At 31.9% G+C, this 20957-nt stretch overlaps 11 protein-coding genes and 1 pseudogene across 12 annotated transcripts, besides 2 other annotated features; 3 read left to right on the top strand and 9 right to left on the bottom strand.

The window, feature by feature from the left end:
* Nucleotides 1-15150: part of a mobile genetic element that runs on past the window's edge.
* Nucleotides 95-1385, bottom strand: TVAGG3_0792890 (organellar and viral DNA polymerase type B; the record flags this gene model as incomplete). Its single annotated transcript, XM_051246989.1, has 1 exon — nt 95-1385. A coding segment is annotated over one exon (1291 nt), but the record flags the coding sequence as incomplete, so codon positions are not given.
* Nucleotides 1476-1949, top strand: TVAGG3_0792880 (uncharacterized protein; the record flags this gene model as incomplete). The annotated part of the gene is made up of 1 exon (XM_051246988.1): nt 1476-1949. The coding sequence occupies one exon, from the start codon at nt 1476-1478 to the stop codon at nt 1947-1949; it is 474 nt and encodes a 157-aa protein (XP_051082463.1).
* TVAGG3_0792870 (uncharacterized protein) lies at nt 2206-2613 on the bottom strand (the record flags this gene model as incomplete). Its single annotated transcript, XM_051246987.1, has 1 exon — nt 2206-2613. The coding sequence occupies one exon, from the start codon at nt 2611-2613 to the stop codon at nt 2206-2208; it is 408 nt and encodes a 135-aa protein (XP_051082462.1).
* On the bottom strand, nt 2668-4059 carry TVAGG3_0792860 (uncharacterized protein; the record flags this gene model as incomplete). The annotated part of the gene is made up of 1 exon (XM_051246986.1): nt 2668-4059. A coding segment is annotated over one exon (1392 nt), but the record flags the coding sequence as incomplete, so codon positions are not given.
* On the bottom strand, nt 4880-5548 carry TVAGG3_0792850 (uncharacterized protein; the record flags this gene model as incomplete). The annotated part of the gene is made up of 1 exon (XM_051246985.1): nt 4880-5548. The coding sequence occupies one exon, from the start codon at nt 5546-5548 to the stop codon at nt 4880-4882; it is 669 nt and encodes a 222-aa protein (XP_051082460.1).
* TVAGG3_0792840 (integrase core domain containing protein family) lies at nt 5775-6326 on the bottom strand (the record flags this gene model as incomplete). The annotated part of the gene is made up of 1 exon (XM_051246984.1): nt 5775-6326. The coding sequence occupies one exon, from the start codon at nt 6324-6326 to the stop codon at nt 5775-5777; it is 552 nt and encodes a 183-aa protein (XP_051082459.1).
* Nucleotides 6901-8118, bottom strand: TVAGG3_0792830 (keratin-associated protein family; the record flags this gene model as incomplete). The annotated part of the gene is made up of 1 exon (XM_051246983.1): nt 6901-8118. A coding segment is annotated over one exon (1218 nt), but the record flags the coding sequence as incomplete, so codon positions are not given.
* On the bottom strand, nt 9346-9852 carry TVAGG3_0792820 (organellar and viral DNA polymerase type B; the record flags this gene model as incomplete). Its single annotated transcript, XM_051246982.1, has 1 exon — nt 9346-9852. A coding segment is annotated over one exon (507 nt), but the record flags the coding sequence as incomplete, so codon positions are not given.
* On the top strand, nt 10221-10646 carry TVAGG3_0792810 (uncharacterized protein; the record flags this gene model as incomplete). Its single annotated transcript, XM_051246981.1, has 1 exon — nt 10221-10646. The coding sequence occupies one exon, from the start codon at nt 10221-10223 to the stop codon at nt 10644-10646; it is 426 nt and encodes a 141-aa protein (XP_051082456.1).
* On the bottom strand, nt 11948-12800 carry TVAGG3_0792800 (annotated as a pseudogene). Its single transcript has one exon. A coding segment is annotated over exon 1 (853 nt).
* On the top strand, nt 13980-14329 carry TVAGG3_0792790 (protein of unknown function, DUF4107 family; the record flags this gene model as incomplete). Its single annotated transcript, XM_051246980.1, has 1 exon — nt 13980-14329. A coding segment is annotated over one exon (350 nt), but the record flags the coding sequence as incomplete, so codon positions are not given.
* Nucleotides 15151-15361: 211 nt separating the features above from the next.
* Nucleotides 15362-16146: a mobile genetic element.
* A 216-nt stretch (nt 16147-16362) lies between these two features.
* TVAGG3_0792760 (RNA polymerase II transcription regulator recruiting protein) lies at nt 16363-17854 on the bottom strand (the record flags this gene model as incomplete). Its single annotated transcript, XM_001302059.1, has 1 exon — nt 17246-17773. The coding sequence occupies one exon, from the start codon at nt 17771-17773 to the stop codon at nt 17246-17248; it is 528 nt and encodes a 175-aa protein (XP_001302060.1).
* Between the last annotated feature and the right edge of the window lie 3103 nt (nt 17855-20957).

Below are 20957 nucleotides of genomic sequence, written 5' to 3'. Positions count from 1 at the left end.
TCTTCAATAAGAAGTAAGTCAATAGTTTGAGCAGTTTCACATTCTTTTGGTATGTAGTGAATTATTCTGTTATCTTTGGAGTTGTCGAAATAACCAATGGTAACATTAAATGCTATACCTGTTGCGTCAGAAATTTCTTGTACTTTACTTTGTGGAAAGTCTCTAACACGAATGACTTCTCTCATGTGGTCAATAGTTTCTTCATTTACTCCAGCCTGAATGCAAGCATAAACGAAACAATTGTCTTCTGTCATAAGTGTTGCAGTTCTTTTGTTCAGTTCATTGAAGATTTGGTAGCGTTCAAGATTTATAGGTAATGTGCAAAGATACTTCCAGAACTGACCGCTTCTCTTCTTATAAAACTTCTTTTCACCAAGGATTTCATTCCAGAAGTCATCTATATCTTGTTTATCTCCTGATTGTTTAAGTCTGTTCAATAATCTTTTCTGTCTTTCTGTCAGTGTGCTTTCATCTCTATATGGTCGCTTCTGTGGCTTTCCTTTCTTAACATCTGACATCGTTAAGCCTTCATATTCTGTTAAATCATACATCTTTATTTCAGTAAGATTCTTTATGTTTGTCAAGAAGAAGTCATAGTGCATTTCAACAATACCTGCAGCATTTGCTTCTATCTCTGATATAAAGTTCTCCTTCAAGAGCTGATGTAGTAATGTTCCAATATTATTGAGGTTTAACGTAGAACATTCATACTTTCCACCAAGTTTATAACATACCATCCATCTCTGTTGTGAGTTTATTTTAATTTTCTCTAAGAGTCTCATGAAAACCTTACCGAAATGTTTGTGTAAGTAGTCTCTGTTTGGTTCATCTAAAGCTTCGATGTTAAAGTCAATGAGTCTATTGCCTGTCTTAACATTCCTCTTCCTATTCTCTTCATCTTTCTTTAACCATCTCTCACCTTCTTTTGGTTTGTCGTCAATGGAACGAATGACATTATTAGCTTTGCGAACTTGTTCTATAGCACTTTTAAACATCTCTCTTCTCTGTTGTTTCAGTGTGTCGTCTCTCTTTCGTGTTTCACCAACGTTTGAGTTCGTAAGTTCAAACATTTCTTGACGAACATCATGCGAAAGAGCTTTACGAGTATGACCAACGTTCGCATTTGTTATGTCAAACATTTCTCTTCTTACTTCATGAGGTACTGAACGTCTATGATATAAGTCAATAGCAACGTCATTTAAAGGAAATGCTCTTGCATTTATGAACTCATGAATTCTATCATAACTTATTGCACCATTATAGTCTTTAATGAAGTCAGCGAGTGCTTTTTTGTTTGTTGCGTAATGCTTTGCAACATCTATATTAGCTTCTGTAAGAAGTTGTTTTATTTCCGAGTGTTCTAACTTAGACAACTTCCGATACATCTTTAGTAGGAAATAAAAAAATATTTTTTGAAAAAATTAGATTAGATTTTTTAAAGTTATTTTTCAAAATAATTTAATATTTTTATTTTAATGAAACACATGCAAGATTGCAAGTTCTTTTCATACAATGCTCTCGCTAATGCCATCAAGAATGAGTTCAGTAATGCTTCAAATGTTAATGTTATCTTTAACAAGAAGTTTGTGAAAGAATCTAAGTTTGGTCAGTATGTCAGACCATTAGCTATCGTCATTGACCGCAAACGTTATACTTCACAAGAGTTAGCAGTAGTTTTGAAACAAAAGAGTTTCTTCGTGAATGTCAAAGATACTCATTATACTGTTATAAAGAACTCTAACATTGACTTCTTCAGTATTGCTATGAATCTTTCCGAACAGAAAGAATATAAGAAGGGTGAAACAAATGTGAAATATTATCCTTCATCTCTGAAGACAATAACGAACAAAGATGTTATACAGAAATTCTTACCAAAGGTTGAAGAAGCTTCTATTGACATTGACGAAGGAAGTGAAATGGTTGAAGAAATTGACCCTGACGTCATTTAAGCAAAAATATATTTTTGAAGAACTGAAGGTGTCACCATGTCACCATGTCACCAGGTCATTTAACTTCTCTGAAAAAATGAGACAACATGACATTTTGACAACACAGGAGGATGGCAGTTATGAATTATTTTTGAAGAACTGAAGGTGTCACCATGTCACCATGTCACCAGGTCATTTAACTTCTCTGAAAAAATGAGACAACATGACATTTTGACAACACAGGAGGATTAATGCAAAAATAAATTCCAATCATACTTTATAAAGCATCATTTACAGGTATTTCATCGTCAGTAAATGAATCCTCATTATCGTTTGGTTCAACCTGTTTATATAATCCTTTCATTTCTTCTTTCAAAACATAACACCATGTTTGTTTATCGTCTATTCTTCTCTGTTTCCTATCACATTTATCCTTAATGCTCATTTGGAAATTCTTGTCTTTCATGTCTGATGGTTTGCAGAATAGAGCATTTTTACATATCATACCTGCACACAATTCATCATAATGTGTATTTATCCATACATCTAAAGGATTTGTTGATAATTCTATTAAATCTTGTTTGGCTTCAGTCATCGGTATGATTCGTACATTAAATGATGAAAGGTCGTAATTGATAAAATATGTTAAAAGGTTATCATAAAATTCCTTTGTGCATGAATCCATTAAATTCTTGAAGTAATCAAATTGACCCTTGAATTTACCATTAACTCTTAAAACTACGTATCTTCTGTCTCCAACTTCAATTTTGACAGGGTAAACGTTATTAGTTACGAAAATGAAGTTTGCAACGTTCTGAGCAGTTCTTCTGGGTTGATTCTTTTCATTAATTCTAATCTCATTATCCGTTATAATTGATTTCAAAGCGTTGAAGTTTGCGAGTCTGTCTTCACCAACATTCTTGAGTTCATTAAGTACAAGAAACATTTTATTTTCAACTACTGAATTGAAATTACCCGTTAGCTCACCTATTTCGGTAATGTTTTTACATGAATAACCGGCGAGAAGTTCAGAAATAATATCCGTGAATCTGTTTTTACCTGTTCCCTGAAGTCCTTTCAAAATAATTGCTGTTTCATTCTTGATTCCAGGATGTTGAATCATTGATGCAATCCAGCCGAGAAGGTATTTATACACTTCATCGTTATTATCGCATATGACTTCTTTAATGAAATCCATAAACATCTCAATTTTTGAGTAATCTACTTTTTCGAGAATGTTGTATTTATAACCCTGAAACGTTGAGAAAACATCTGGGGAATCAGATTTAAAGCAAACACCCTTAACGGTTAATGAAGACAATTGATTTAGTAGTACGTCCCATGCTGTTATTGTTTTACCTTCTTCTTTAAATAACTTAATCATTTTAAGTGACTCTTTCATGTTTGATTGAAGAACGAATGATATTTGATTCATTTTGTCGTGTATGTTGTAATCTTTCTGAATGAAATATTTATTTCCACAATCTACAAAACGGATTACACGTGATAAATCCTCAATTACTTCAGAACTGTTTTTATACTGATGATTTTCAGCTTTACGTCTAATATCTGTTATCAAAAACGAGTCATCAAGTTTGATATCAAATGTTATTTTTGGCTTGCGTAATAAAGGCAAAACGTATTCATCATAATATTCCTTTTGATATAGTTTTAGAATCTTCACTAAAACAAATGGAGAAGTCATTAAATGTGCATATCTACTACGTGCTTTTTCAAAATTACTTTTTGCATTTTCTGTTAAACTGCAGAAGTTATAAACGTTATCGTATGCTTCATTAATTAAATGATTAGGTAACGAATTAATTGCTTGAAACAGTGTGAATAATGTAACTTCTTTTTCTAAATTCATGTTTCCACCGTCATTATGTACTTCAAAATCACAGATGCCATCAACTATGCTCTGGGCAAGTTTATCGTCAATGTTTACATCTTTGTTTTCATTCATGATAGTCTTTATTTCTTCATTCTTCTGTTCAACTCTTACCTTAATATTCAAATCATTTAATATATCATTCACTGTTCTGGTTAATGTTGAATCGTAACTTCCGCGAATGAATGAGTATGTATTGATTGGTTCTGTTGCATTCTTGCGAACTCTTGAATCAGCCATAACCACTAATGAACGCTTTGAATCATCCATAGAAGTCATTATATCAATATCATAATCATTGCAGGAATAACATTTAATCATTCTGTTCGAAACTGCATAGAAGAAATTAGTGTTGCAATAAATGTGAAGACCTCCTGAAGCGGTTTTAACGATAACATCTTTATCCGAAAGTTTTGATAAAATGTCTTTTCTAACTGTTTCTTTAAGTTCATCATTGTACGATTTATTGATATCAACATCTATAATCGTTAAATTTGAAATTTTATTTACTAATAAAGCCATACCAGTTTTCCTTCCTCTTCCTCCATCATGTTTGAGGTAGTTATGTAAATCAATCTTGTTTTCACCAATTCTTTCGTTGAGGGTTTTAGTTTCTGCCACAACTAATTCCTCAACTAATGAATCAATAACTTTTTCATCAGAAACGATATAGTTGCTGTTGTTGTTTGTTGCCGTCATTTATATAGGAATAAAAAAATAAAAATAATTTTAAAACTAACTTTATTTTTGGACTGCATCATAACTGCCATCCTCCTGTGTTGTCAAAATGTCATGTTGTCTCATTTTTTCAGAGAAGTTAAATGACCTGGTGACATGGTGACATGGTGACACCTTCAGTTCTTCAAAAATAATTCATAACTGCCATCCTCCTGTGTTGTCAAAATGTCATGTTGTCTCATTTTTTCAGAGAAGTTAAATGACCTGGTGACATGGTGACATGGTGACACCTTCAGTTCTTCAAAAATAATTAATTATTGAATAACCTAAAAACATTAACGATAAAATATATTTTTGGTCGTTTATGACAAAAATAAATGGTTCATTTACTCACAATATTTTGTACAAAACGACCCCAAGCTTTTAACTTCTTTTCTGCAGTTTCTAATGCTATCTTAGCGAGTTCATATTCTCTAAATTCTCTCTTTAAATCTTCTTGTTCCCATTGGTCTAGTTCGTATGAAGAATCTCTATAACCATAACATATCTCACGTTCATGTTCTAATTGTTTTTTGCACATTTTTCTAACTTCTTGTTCGAACAAAGGTTTAGCATTCTCTACTATATCTTCGAGTTCTTCTTCATCTAACTTCTCATGAACTTTTTTGTCTATGGAGTCCATAATATCTTTGACATAAAATGCATACTTTACAGAGCACCATTCAGCAACAAAATGAACGAGGTCAGGATGTATGTAAATACCTTTGAATTCATTTATAACACCCTTTGTAAGCTCATAAAATGCTTGTTTTGAGGTCGAGCCACTTTTGGCTCCACCGTATTCGTTCATCCAAAACTCAAGAATTTCCTGCATTTTAACACTATTGAGAAATCTGTTTAAATGGTTTAACTTTCCTGCTTCTCTTGCCATCTTTGTTGCATTTATATAACCATCCTTGTCTCTACGTAAGACTTCAATACCATTATAAGTGCCTTTTGTGAATGTTTCACCATTAGATTTGTTCGTGAATGTTTTTGCTTCGACTGACATTTCTGTTCTTACCTACAAGATAAAAAGTTAGAAAAAAAATAAAACTAACGTTATTTTTTCTGTCTTAAGGAAATTCATGAGGGTAGAAATGAGGTTAGAAAAGTGGTTAGAAAACGTGTTAGATCTAACATTCTAACATAAATAAAGTTTATGTTAAAATAAATGGTACCATTAATGATATCATGACTGTTCTCATTCATGTCTGATTTACATCTAATGAAAAAGTTTAGAAGAATTTTCTTATTCTTTCTGGCTTATTTTTATCTTTCCAGTACTCCCGCTCTAATGGTCCCAGATGTGTTGGCTTCGACTCTCTCAAGTTCTTAGATGGTATAACATCTTCAACGCCTCCTTCATATCTTACTTTATAAGTGTCATCGTTTATGTTATAGCCAAGTATTTCAATAACCACTCCTCGCTTTGCTTCGTCAATGGTTTCAGCAAGTTTGCCATTACTACTTTCGACTAATTTATGTCGAGGGTAAAACGCAATAGAGTCGTCAGCAGCTTTTATAAGATATCCATTACCTTGCGTAGAGTCTACGATATAATAATTTCGACTTAACCTTAAACGTTTCTTTGTCAACGGTTTGTCGTCAAGAACTACACGAACTTTTGTACCAGGAATGAGGGTAAATTGTGTTGAATTTCTGATATTTTGTGTTTGGCTTCGTTTCTTTTGTATATACTTTTCTTCTTGTTGTTGTGTCATTGAATTTGGTGTATGTCCTGTTGTAGAATTTGTTGAGGAATTATATACTTCGAGAAAATGTTTCATTGTTTCTTCGGTAAAGTCTCGCTCTTGGTTTAAATCTCTGAGCGTTCTTATGAAGCGGTTAATGATGCCGAGTATGTTATGGTTATGGTCTTCAGTAGTGTAGTGAGTTATGTTATGCTTAATGAGAAAATCTGTGATTTCATTGCTGAGGTATGCACTGTCTTGGTCTGATGTTAAAGTACTTGGGCTATGTTCTGCTACAAACTTTTGTAAAACTCTTAACACTTCACGAGTTCCTTTATTCCTTATTGGATATGCATATGCTTTACGAGTGTTAACATTAATGAAGATGAGGAATGGTTTATGTCCTCCTTTTCTGCTTTGAATGAGAGTGTCAAATTGGTATGCGTCGGGAGTGTTGGAGTAAATTGGTAAAAAGTAGTCGTAAGGGTTTATTTTTGTTTGATGTACAACATTTTTGTCAAAGAACTTTTTAACTTCAGCTCTGTTAGTAAATCCCCAACTCTTTGCAGCTTCATTGAACTTCTTAAATGACCTCCATGGATGTTGTTCGAATACTTCTTTCAAGCTCATTTATGTAAAGTTAAAGATTTTATTCTAGGCTCAAGCGCGTTCATTGAACTCTATACCATGCGAATACAGTCACAAATGGTGGCATATAATCTGCACCCGAGCCTGTTGGATTTGTTGTGAAAGTGTGTGAATGATTTCCTCCTGGTTCAGTTGGTCGAAAAGTCTTTTTTGCTGCATTGTTATAAGATGGAGATAAAACGTCATTGCCAGCTTCATACTCTGAGTTGTATAATGGGTGGTCTCTTAATGAGTGGCTATGGTCGCCAGAAAAGTTTGTAGTTCCTGTATGAGTGTGCGGTGGAAGGTTTGCTTCAGTAATTTTCTTCGAACCTCCTGTTTGCTTTGAATATCTAGCACAGTATAAGAATTTATCTACAATCTGTTCCCACGTACCGAAACCCAGAACTGTTGCTGGATTTGTTGAGTTCATTGACGTATAAATAGAACCTATAGGATATAATGTTTGAAGTATTTCTGTCTTTAATGTTTGAAGCTCTGTTTTGTCTGCTTTCTTATCTAACATTGCTGGTAGTTCATATGCTTCAAAGTTTCTGGCATGATCTTCGATATTCCTGCAACTCTTATCTAAATTGTTAAGAGTATCTTTTACGCTTGTACTTGGATTTTCTAATGGTGCACTTGAACCAAGGTCAAAGTTCAATATTATGTCGTCTGCTCTAACAGTAGTGAAGGATTTATGTGTATGTTCTTTATCTGCTTTTTTATCTAACATTGCTGGTAGTTCATGTGTTTCAAAGTTTCTGACATGACCTTCGATATTCATACATTTGTTATTTAAGGAGTTTAGTGTATCTTTTACGCTTGTACTCGGATTCTCTAAAGGTGCACTTGAACCGAGAGTATAGTTCAATATTACATCGTCTGCTCTAACAGTAGTGAAGGATTCGTTTGTATGGTTCTTGTCAGCTTTACTGTCTAATGTAGCTTGAAGTTCATTTATATCGGAGATGTTGTGTTTATGAGATTTCAAAACTTTGTTCATTGCTTCGAGTTCAACTTTGTCAGCTTTACTTTTAATAGCATCTTCAAACGTTATTTTTGACTTAACTCTCAAAGTAAATCTTGGTTCAACTAATACACCGTTAACATTGAAAGTAGAGGCATAAATTTCACCGGTATAACCAAATGCTTCTGGTGCTTTAGCTACATCATACTGTACAGTACAGCTTATGTCATAACCTTTAGCACGAATGTATTTATATCTTCTTTCATTAACATTTTTTGTCTTCGCTTCATCACTTCGTGTTAAATATCCATGGTAGTCCGTTATAATCTGTTCGTCTGAAGTTATATAATGAACGTGGTTCTTGACTTTATCACTCAGAGCTAAAAGTTCATTTTTGTTTGCTTTTTCGGCTAATTTCTCATTAACATCATTCACTTCTAATTCAACTCTTCCGCCAGAACTCTTATTATCATTAATCTTTTTCATTAATTCGGTAATTACGTCATAAAGACTATATTCTGTTTTCGGTTTTGTAAATAATGAGTCAAAATTTCTTTTCATCATTACATCGCTGACATTAATGATATCACCAATTCCTTTTTCATTTATTCTCTTCATTAATTCTGCAATAATGACGAATATATAATCTGTTAATTTATTCTCTTCATCGAGGGTTATAGAATGTTTTGAAATTGAATCATTAACTCCTCTAAATAAATCAATAACTTCAGGATACACGTTTTTAATGTCTCGAATAACCCGACCAGTATCCTGTTGTTCATGTTCTTCGTTCCCGTCGTTACGTGGTTTTATATCTCTAACCATCATCAACGCAGCCATAACCGGAGGGTTTGTTGCTATCTGTTCGAAAATCCGTCCGTTATGTACGGTATATCTAAATAATTTCTTTGTGTTTGTTAAAACATTTGAAACAAGTCTTTTAAAACCATCTACAAAATTTCCTGTTTCACCTAATGTTCTTGCAGCATTTACAAGCTCACCCATTCCCGCTTTTGACCCCAAAAACGTCCATATTGCATTTATTTCACTCTGTATAGTTGTCCATTCAGCGAAACTAACACCCGCATTCGCTAAGCTGAAAATGAAATTCAGTGGATCGAACTTAATTCCACCTTCTTTTTCAATTTCAACGAACTCACTAACATGAGATTTTAAATATTCTTTCGTTAAAATTGTTTTCCCCGATGTTATGTCATTAACGAAACTATCACCGTCAAAAGTTAACGAATTCAATTTCGTCGTTGATGCTTTTATTTCATACACCGCTTTATCAATAGTTTTTGGCTCACCTTCTTTAGAAGCATATGAAACATTAATGAATGAATTATATGTATTCGTGAATGAATTAAAATCAATGATTTTCATTAATGACGCCTTTAATGATTCATTTACTGTCGAATCCCTTAAAGTAATTACTGAACTGTCATTTATGAAAGGTACACTGCAAACCGTCGAGTTTGGATCAAATGCTGTAGTTGGTGCAGGAATATTAATGATATAAGTCATTAAATCATTAAGTGACGTAAATAATGTTGTCGTTTTTGATTTAATTTCTTTAGCATCTGTTATATATGGTAATTTTATTTCTGTAGTTTCTGAATTAAAGATATTCGCTAAAATGTTTTGTAAACTGTTTTGAACAGCTGTGTAAACCGTTGAATCCGGAACTCTTACGATTTCACCGTCCTTAATAAAAGGCATTGCACATGGTGTAGTGCTTGGATCGAATCTTTTTGGGTTATGATTCAACATATATTCTAACGCTTCATGAACAGACTTATATACTGTTGTGTCGTTCTTCATGACAACTTCACCATTTACAATGAATGGCATAGTGCATGGAGTTAAAATAGGGTCAAACTTTTCATAGTCCTTCCATGTTATGTATTTCTCGGTATTTCCATCACTGATAACAATATATTTGTCAGTAAGTGTGAGAGAGTATTGACCAAAATATAAACGTTTAGCTCTGTCAGCTTCATACGCATATGCAGCTATACTCATATTTTAATGAGAATAAAATGTTGTTCTATTTGCAAAGTACAGACCCAAACGAATACGAGACAGTAAAGCTATAAACAAACTTAGGTCTACAGAATGAAGCGCTTGCATTCAGAATGGTTGACTTCAATACTATCGCTTCATTCGTTATAACAGATGAAACAGATTTCATGGAGATTGAAATAGATGGAAAGAAGCACGAAATAAGATTTCACAATAATGTAGAATATAAGATGGAAACATTAGCTGGAGTGTTAAATGCTCTCATAAGTACTACAATAAACAAGGATAACGGAGAAAACTTAATGAATGTTAAACTTATTGCAGGAGTTTTGAAGTTCAGTTATGCGAAAGAGTTTAAGATACCAAGAATGAGTCATAGAGTACAACTTCTTTTGGGTGCATACCATATGACATTTCCTTTGAAAAGTGTTGACAAAACGATTGAGATGAAATCTGTTCCATACGTATGTTATGGTAATTGTTTATACATTGAGTCTAAAATAGCTAATGTCACAGGCATTTCAGGAGTTAATAGTAAAGGTTCAGTAGAATATAAGTCTTTCTGTTATGCAGTCAATTCAATGTTCATTCCAAACGTTCCTGTCATAGCAACTCATTTAGGTAAATGGGTTCGCATTAGTCCTCATAATTTGAAAGACATGCAATTCAGACTTGTTGACTTTCAAGGAGAGCCTGTAGAACTGAAGGCACCAGTGCGAATGACTGTTGAAGTTGACTTTTTAGAAAATATTAAATGCAACAGCTTACAAGAGAACTCAGAGCTAAAAATATAAAGTATGAATGTTATGTATTAGGTCATGAACTTTGGTTGTTGCTGTTTGATGAAACAAATGAATTAGTTATGTCAGTCAAGAGAACAGAAAAATATTGTGTTAGTGAAAACTGCACCAAGTCAATAAGATTAGGTTTGCATTATGAAGATGAGTTCGATACTGTTGAAGAAGTTTTGGATAGATATTACAAATTGCTAACTTGAAATTTTTTTGACTGACGGCGCAAAGCGCCAAGATGGGCTCAAAGAGCCCTCCTGACTGCTTTAATTTACTAAAACATATTTCAAGCAAAGTTTATATTCTGTTGAAAGTTTTGTATACTCGTTCGAATATTTATACTTAAACTCAACTCCTGTAGTTCCTGGTGTTTCAATGATGCGGATGTTACCTATTTTCATGAATATTGGAGTTTGACCACAGCATTCGATTTCAGGGTCGAGATAGTCAATGACACATTGCTTTCCTGTTATTCGTGATATAACATTTTCAAGGTCCTCCTTTGTTAGAATTATTTGGTTCTTACTTATAAGATTTATCAAAAGCTTCTTATCGTCTTTGAGTAAAATTGTTTGGTATAACTGAAGAAGGTAATGGTCTACGTTATCTGAAGGATTTGTTTGAACATTTATGTAAGGGTTGTCGTTGGCTTCTCTTGAAAGAATTTGGTCCAGTGGTGGATACTCTAACTTAACATCTGATGTAGCGTTAGCGTTTGAAGCTGAGTTTAAATTCACGGATTTCAGTTCTGGTTCTGGTTCTTTCAAACACTCTGAACTATAGTTCTTTATGACAATATTGTTTGTCGTTCGTGAGTCAACATTTGATGTTGGTTCAATTGGAACATTAACGGCACCAGCTAAGATGGATTTGCTTCTCATTTCATATAGAATAAAAACCTTTTATATGTATGAAATGAACAATATACTCGACAAGGGTTTGAATGTAAAGCTAACGAATGAAAATATTGTTGAATTCACTGAGACAGGAGCTGTGTATAAAGATGTAGAACTACTGAACAAAAGAGCAAAGGGAAGAAGCAGGAATATGAACAAAGGGTGGAAGCCTATAAAAATTTATGTCAATGATGGCTCAGGAGGTTCAAACATAAAGTATGCAGAAAGTTATAGAGTTTATGCTCTCAAAGGTGAAAAGCCTTCATTTAAGAACAGCTATTCTAACCCATATCCTCAAAAGCTAACGGATGGGGAAGTGGATGATATGAATGACAGCAAAAATATTAACAGAAATGGCGACAGAGATGCATGGAATTTGTTTACCATCAGTCAATTAAAGCATAAGATTTAAAACAATGTTGGTCGTTCCCATGGAATATTTTTGACTTTAATGGTATTAGTCATGATATGAATCTCAAGGTATGAACGAGGAGAGATGAGAGACTTATATGCTTCCCAAATTTCTTCAAAAGGTAATGTTATACCTGACTGTTTCCAAATGAGTTCAATATCATAACGTGAGAAACCTTGAAAGATAACGAAGTCAGTTATGAGACGTTTTATGTTTAAAGCAAGGAAACGCCATGTTTGCATAAGTATTGCTACAGTTAAATGGTAATGTCTGACTTTAGTTATGATGTTAGCTAATGGTGAGTCAGGCTTTGACACTAAACCTTTTCCGGCGAAGTCGTCACAAACGAGCAGAGTGTTTGAAGGATACTTTTTGAAGGGGTTTTTGAAAGTTTTGATAGAATGTAGTTTGTCAGTCGTTTCATATCGTAAACTCCTGAGTACTGACGTAAGTGGTGTTTGTCAATAATTCTTTCCATCTCTTCTGAAGTCTTTTGCATTCCTGACTGTATGAACTCTACAATAGCATAATATTTTCTCTTACGTCGAATGTAACGTTGAAGAAATTCAATGAGTTCGCTATCTGGAACTTTAACGACAGATGCTTGAACTTTACTCATGAATGTTTTCGCTGTTGAATCCATAGAGTCTGAAGTTGCTGATATAATGATTTGGTCATAATATGAGTCATTTCCTAAACGTTCTGTTATGAGTATATGACGAATGAGGTTGAATGTCTTTCCTGACCCCATCTTTCCACAATAGAAATAAAACCATTTGAACAGAACTCATAGTCCTTACTGAAAGGAAGAATGAGAGAAGAGTTAAGTTTGTCTGTAGTTTCATTCATGTCTTCATCTACGTCATGTATTAAATGCTTCATTTTATCTCCATTAAAAATGCAAGTCAGAAATATTCAGAACATAGCACCGAGTCTAACTGACAAGAGTATAAAGATATACTATGAACATGTTATGATGAAACCTACCAAAATTCAAGAAAGTCAGTATACTTATGAATATCCAAGACACTGGGTAGAGTATGTAGGAGGTGAGAAAGCTATTGAAATCAGACAGGTTCGAAGTATTCCAGCAGGAAGAACAATATTATTGAAGAACTTTAATGTTTTGAGATATAATGATGAAACAAAGAAGCAAGATAGTTTCCTGTTGCTGTGTATGTGAACTTAGATACAGGAGATGACATGAAAGTTTTTAACACAAAGCTTCAAACGGTATGAAGAACAACTGATGCAGAAGGACACCCATTACCTTCAGAAGTTACCATAGCATATAATTTTGAAACAAATGCAATAGATTTTAAAGTCTCTCTGCAAAGAAGTCAGGTTTTACATTTAATGAAGCAGATGTATATTCGAATGAAAACTTCAAAGCTATTGCATGGTTAGATAATGACGATTGCTTTAAGAAAATATTTAAATTCAGTGACTCAAAGATGTCAATAGATGACCTTCGTGGAATGTTACCATCGACATTTACAGTAGAAGGCTCAGCAGGATTGCTTACAAGATTGTCAATTGGTGGCGTTTGGTCTCGTGAGAACATTGTTATAAAATCCAGTATAAGTGAATTTGCTGAAGAATCTATATTATGTCTTTCAAACTACATGTATTCGCCACCGAAGCATTATAGTATAACAAACTTTGTCAGTAAGTTTAACATAAGACTTGTCGAACCTTCTTCAATGAAAGATGTTGTGCTACCCAAAGACGGAAAGGATGGACTCATTATTGAGATGATTTTAATTGCATATTAAATGAGCTTGTTCTTGAAGGTCATTCATGATGAAATAACTGTTGTAGAAGATGTTAGCAATTGTTCAGACATTTTGAAGCGAATAGATGAGATATAGAAAGAAGTTAGATAGACCGCAAAGCGGTGAGGGCGAAGCCCGTGAGAACGCTTATGTTTCATTGACTTTCTCCAGTAACGAGAACTTTTATGAGATAATATTGAAGAGAGATGATTTTAATATGGTGTAAATGGTAGCTTGGGCAGCTTTAGGCGCAATGGGAACAAAAGCATTAGCATTTGGAGCAAAAGCACTTGGAGCTTATGACGCAGTAAATAAAATGAGTGGAGGAAGGGTTTCGAAGACATTAGATGCAAATAAAGGAAAGATTGGAGGCTGGGTTGCAAAGAAGTTAAGATTAAATAAAATAGGGCTCATAAATAAAGCATCCAATTTGGTTGCGACTGAGTCAGAAAATGCTTTAGGAAAGGACGATGAGTTTGCAAAACACGCAAAAGACTTTAATGACCAGATGAAAGGTGAAACAATGCATTTAAATAGAGTCGATGGAACTAAAGAAAATGTTTCTTCTCCACCAGCGGTTTATCCATACGGACCTTATGGAATGTATGGAAACCCTTATGAACGACCATTTGACCCATTGACTGGTGGAAGTAATGGTATCATTATGGACGAAGAAGAAAGACAGTCAAGTTGGAGACAGACGTGAAGAAAGCAACTAAAAAGAAACCAAGGAAGAGAGTTATAAAGCAATGAATTCAACAGGGTGAAAAAAACAGGTGAAAAAAGAGGTGAGATCTCACCACTTCACCTAAATTTATTTTTGTGCTATGTTTTCATACGTGTGAGGGTGGTGATATCATTTATTTTTTATTTTATTTTTTAAAATTATTTTTATTTTATTTGGATGTAATGACAGAACAAAAGCAACTCATACAAATCAAAACATATAACAAACATACATTTAAACATTTATTCTTCCTTCCTGAGCATAACATGTTCTTTCAAATACATCCTAGACCAGTTGACTTTTCATTGACTGTGTATAAAGATAGAAATAGTTATATCATTAAACCATACGATGACGAAGGTAAGTTATGTAAATTGTACGTTAAGAAGTTAGAGAAAGTTTATGGCTTCAAGTATGACTACAATAGGGTTAACACTGATGATGAAGATATTGAGGAAAATTTATGAGAACATTAGTGAAGTTGTTAGTGAGAACGATAGTGAGAACGTTTATTTTTACATTAGTGAGTTCGTTAGTGAAGTGAAGTGGTTGGCGGCTTTGTAAATATTTAAGGTTAAGTTAGTGTTTCGTGTTTGTGTTGTAAAATATACGTTAGCGGTTTTGTAAAGTGTCAAATTCACAAGTATTGGGTAAGGTGGAACGCAGTGCCACCATACCCAAGACTTGTATACTAACTAAATTCGATCGACATACCCTTTGTAAGGATTCATTCTAATGAAGTACGTTAACAATCAAAATATTCTATAAGTGTCTAGTATGGAATTCAAAAGAATAAAGAAAATGGTAACGTAAATAAACGTATTATGAAATAATTTATAATTAAAATGAAAAAAAGAAAAAATAATAAGTAAAGTGACTGGAAATGAAAATTAAAAATCAGTGTACAGTTTTATTTTTTTCTCGCTGTGAAACGTATTTCGGTCATTTTTTTTAAAAAATTAATTTTTTGTTAGAGATAAGAGCTAAAACTCGGTAAACAACTTCTTTATGTCTAGAAAATTCTATCTTGCCTTTTATTTTTTCTCTCGCTGTGAAACGTATTCGGTCATTTTTAAAAATTAATTTTTGTTAGAGATAAGAGTTAAAACTTTGCAGACAACTCCCCCATGTCTTAGCAAATTTAACATTCGTCTCCCATTTTTATATATTTGGTTTAAGAATGTCGAAAATGCGTAATATGTCATTAATATTAATTTGAAAAGAACCTTGAATTAATTCAATCTGATCTCACAAAATATTTTAAATTACAAACTTTGTAGTTTGAATAGATAATTAGTATTAAACTCAAATAACTAGTTTATTTTTGAATAAAAATTATTTGAATTTATTCAATTTTGTGAATTTTCCTTCAAAAATCAAGTTTAAATATCTTATTTGCCATATAATTATAAATACAATGAAACATATTCGAAATTGAAAAGAATGACTTTTTCTGTTCTTTCAATCATTCAATTTGAATTTTGCAATATTGGATTTCTCATTGAATAGCTATTAAAAACAACAAGCAATTTAACTTACATTCAAATTTATTTGTGTTATATTCAATCTTCTAAAAACTTATAATTTTCGGCTATAGCATGATTATATGCTATATAATATAATAAACCTATAATAGTATCATTCTTTCAATTATTTGAAGAGAAAACCGAAAAAATCTATTTTCGGTCTATAACAACAAAGTCGTTCAGATCAATAAAAGATCAGATTTGTTCTGGTTTGAACACAAATATCAAGATATATCGGGGAATCATTTAGATCAGGTAAAATCGAAATAGTTTAATATTTAAATGATCTATTCAAAAAAAAATTGAATGCACATATAAATCTTGAAACCAGCAAAATTTATAGAAATTACAAATAAACGTGCAAACAGACATACTTTATAGAAAATTTATATGCCGTTCATTTGATTTTCCATTTTCTGTGAGTCACTTTTTGCCTCTTCTTTCAAAGGGGACAAACAACCAAGTTTTAGATTTTCAGATATACTTTATCTGAACCAAGGCATTATATATTTTATTTATTTTTAAATAATTGACTTCAATCTAATGATTTCATAGATTTTTATGAAAAAATCGTAATTTGATGCACGAAATTTGGTAACACATTCGAGGCTATAGCATACTTTTATATAAATCATTTATGGCACAAAAATTTGCATTATTTTACCCGATTTTCAAACAATGAATATAGCATGTAAAGTGTTTACAAAACCAATTTACATTTGTAAAGTTTATTTACAAAACTGCAAAATTCCCTAAGATTCACGCCAATATCCGTAAATTAGAGCGTGCGTTCTAATCCTGGACTGAGAGACTAATATTCTGCGCCACTGTATTGCTTTGACTAAATTAAATATACATTTTTTTCAGGAATATTTATTCACGTTTGTTTTTACAACGGAATTAATCTCCATTCTCTTTATCCAGGAATTTCTATCGAGTTGTAGTTTCTATTCTACATGAATTCTCTATTCTTTTCCCTCTTAATAATATTTTGATCTTCGTATGGTTGGAATTTCGAGAAAAGCACGGAACTTCTTTACGCTTTTCCAGATTTTAAGTGCCACATTCTATTACTCAAATAAACTGTACCATTTTTAATATAGAATATTTGATAATGCAGTAAAAAAGAGAATGAAAAGAGGAGCCTGATTTGTAAATAGTGATTAAGCCATTTTCGATTGATGTGAATAAATTTTGGGCGACGAGACTGTGTCAAATTAAAAATTAAAAAGAACGAAGCGATTGAAAGAAAGATAAACTAATTATTTAGAGAACATCCCAAAGGGAAAGTCCTTTGTCTGATGTATCAATAGCTGGGAAATCCTGAAGATTGAAATCAGAACTGAATTCAACATCAGGAAGATCAAGCATCATAAACGAGATGGATCCGAGACACTCAGAAGTGGAAGGATCGAAATTCATTGTCAAAGGCTTTTGCTGTTGAATCTGTGGCTGAATTTTTATTGCTGGAGCGTTATTCTTTTGTGGTAAAGCTCTATGACGTGAAAGCCAGCTCCATCTATTCTTTATTGAGTTAGAACTCCTACCTGGCAGATATTTTGATATTTTCGACCATGAATTACCAAAGATCTGTTGTTGGTGGAGTAAAATGCGATCTTCATTCGAAGACCAGTTATCGCGATTGAGATTAGGATTCAATTGATTAGTCCACCTCTCGCGACACTGTTTACCAGTTCGGCCTTGTAATTCTTGGGCGATCAATGACCAATTTCCCGTTCCAAACTTCTCTATTCTGGACTTCAGGATTTCATCCTCCTCTGCAGTCCATTTCATTTTTTTACTTACCGTAGTCACTTTAGTTTGGATATGGTCGGATGTGATCATGAAAATATTTTTAATTTGTAAAGTTCTAAAATTTCATCGTTTTCTTTTCACTTTGGTGTCTTTTTTTATTATTCCAAATTACTTGCATTTTTCATGTAGGATTGGATTGAGGGGATAAAAAAATTGAAGAGATATACAAAATTGAGCTACATTCAAATTATGATAGCATCTTTCAGATCTGTGATAATATTTAATAGGAGATAAAAAGAAACAAAATTGAATTTGTACTGAAATTGAAAAATTGAGATATCGAGATTTTGATGTTACTTTATAAAAAACACCAAATTATTTTCTTTAATAGATAGATATAAAACAATTCTTAATAATTTTTATCTTTCACATTTTAAGAGCGTGGACGATTAGCATCACTTCATTATTCATTTAATTTTGAATATATGCTATAGTACTGCAATTTTGTAATTTTGAGTTTTTATCCATTTTTCAATTGAATATGAATTGCAATTTCGATATTGGAATTCAAGTTTTGGTAAAGCATTTCATAATCGGTATAATATCTCAATAAATTATGCCTTTTTAACTAGTTCCCAAACATTGAACAATAATGCACCAAAAAAGGTAACTAAACTCCTTTCGCCGATCCGATTTGCCCCATATTTAAAATATAGCTTGCATATGTAGAAGAAAAGCTAATTTTGAAGTACGCCCGAAATCCACCAACAGGATTTCGAGCTACTAAAAAGGTACTTTTAAATGTGATTTTTTTTTATAAAAAATTAAATTTATTTTAAGATCAGACTAAAAACTAATTTTATGGAAAATCTATATCGACAAATTTATTAGTTATTGGGTATATAGATTTTTTGATTATGGCGATTATGTCTGATATGCTTCCAATAAGCCAAAACAGTGTTTTGGGAGTGATTAAATACAAAAAAATTTGGCGATGCTTTACGTGGCAAATGGTCGAATGGTTATTACCCCTTACTATTGGGTACCGGGGACGCTGGTTCGAAACTGATGCACTATATTTTTTACAAAATGCGTTTATTAGGACAGGGTAAAGAAAGGTTGCCAATATAATATATTTAAATAATACAACTAATCTAGCATAAAAAAACTATTGAATATTTGAATTCAATAAAAATTTATATAAAATACATGTAAAGCATAAATTACTATATAAATCAAGCTGTATTTTGTTTTTATATAAATTATATCACACCGCTTCTAGTAATTTTTAGCTTAAGCATATCATCGGCTAATTTTCAAAAAAAAGAATTTCAAATTTTAATCCAAATTCTTTTCTTAAAATTCACAATCAAATTACAGCTTATCTTTAATGGTCTTATTCATTCTATGCTTTTTTTTCGGCTCCATAAAAGTCATAAATTTTTCCATCATAAATTTGTTAGAAATTGGGTTACCATTGCCAAACATTTGGATAGAAAAAGCCCAATAAATTATACCCAAAGCATCCAAACATGAAGATATCATATAAGAAATATAGTTTAATTCAGTAATTCCCTAAAATCTAAAATGTTTAAGAACGTTTGTTCAATATCTTACAATCTAATTCACAGATTTAGCATATGTACTACGTATCAAATATACAATGTGATCTCTCAATAAGCTTAGAAGGTTAATTATTAAAATTAAATAAAATTCTACAATTAGCGAAAAATAATACGGCAGATAATATGCTTATAGGTAAAGAAATTCAAAGAGCATTCCTTAAATTTTTTCGAAATTTATCAAAACTCGAAGGTAAATCATCGAGTGATATGCGAAAAAAACTTTTTTATTCTATTAATGATAATAAATATATTAGCCATATTAAAACTTTTCATTTTTTAAAACTCATAGAAATACGTTTGATATTCTTCATTAAGAACATATAAAAACGAGTATAATTATCATAATCTGTTAATTTACAATATAAATGCTTTTCTGCTTGTAGTAAATATCAAATAAGAAAATAATAACATTATAAATTTTTCAAATAAGAATATATTATCTAGCATCTAAGCATGAAGATATTTAGAATTTGGATATCTAAATTCTGCTTAGATTACTTTCAAAATATAAGTCAATAATCTTTGATTTTATTAAACGCTAATATTGGATAGTATATTTTCACAATTTAATTGTAGTTAGATAAATGATAATTCATGTAACTCATTGATTTCGATCAAAAGTTATATTCACCTTGTTAAAAAAAACTGGGTGCTTACTGATTTGAACATATTGCCTTTGAACCCCACGACATAACCAGTAGGCTAAACGTACAGTGATTTTTTTTATAAATTCTAGTATAAAATACTTCCCGCAGGGCATTTGTTTAATTATTTCACATTCTGATGACATAATTTTTAATATCATAGATAATGAAAGCGAAAAATATATAAAAATCGACAAACATGTTATAATGAATTGAGAGCTTTACGTGTCAAAAAACACATTTCATACTGATTTCTATAAAAGGTATCTTTATTATAGAAGTGTAAGCTATATCTGTTTGTTTTTTTATTATAACAAATTCAAAATTCTCTTATAAGGATTAGATGAAATCTGTATTACTAAATCATTAGCTAAATGAAGGTTCAAATAGAAAGTAAATATCAATTTATATGATACTGAAACCAAATAGTTCTTTTAATAAAAGATAACACGCTGAAAATTATTGAGTATTTGCAAATCTCAAAAATCTATTGGTGAATTTGGCTCAACTTTTAAAATTATAACATCCATATCAAATCATAAAAGCAGACAAAAATTAAAGCCAAACCTATCGGCCAATTTTTTTTTGATATTTTGATTTTTGAGGTATACTTTTAAAAGTGGATTTAAAGCACTAATGAAAAAACATTAACTTCTGTCGTTATGATTATTGATTTAGACAATAATGATTTTAATCTTTGATTATCAAAACACTAAAGTCATCTTTTTAACATTTGCTTGGTAGCATTAACTCAAGTCTAAAGTACTATTTTATGTGGCACTCTTAGAATTTTTGTATTCATTGTACACGCTGAAATAGTACCATTAAAGATATGACGAACTTTCAAAAAATAGTTTGGTCACCTTTTGCACCAAATGGAAAATGAAGCGAAATCTTCAAATGGATAATAAATTATTGATATGGATACTTATTGAAAACAAAATCGATTGGTCT

This window comes from Trichomonas vaginalis, chromosome VI (assembly GCF_026262505.1).
Source record: "Trichomonas vaginalis G3 chromosome VI, whole genome shotgun sequence".
Lineage (NCBI taxonomy): Eukaryota > Parabasalia > Trichomonadida > Trichomonadidae > Trichomonas > Trichomonas vaginalis.
The sequence above is the reverse complement of the archived record's forward strand: the minus strand, read 5'-3'. Positions and strand labels throughout refer to the sequence as shown.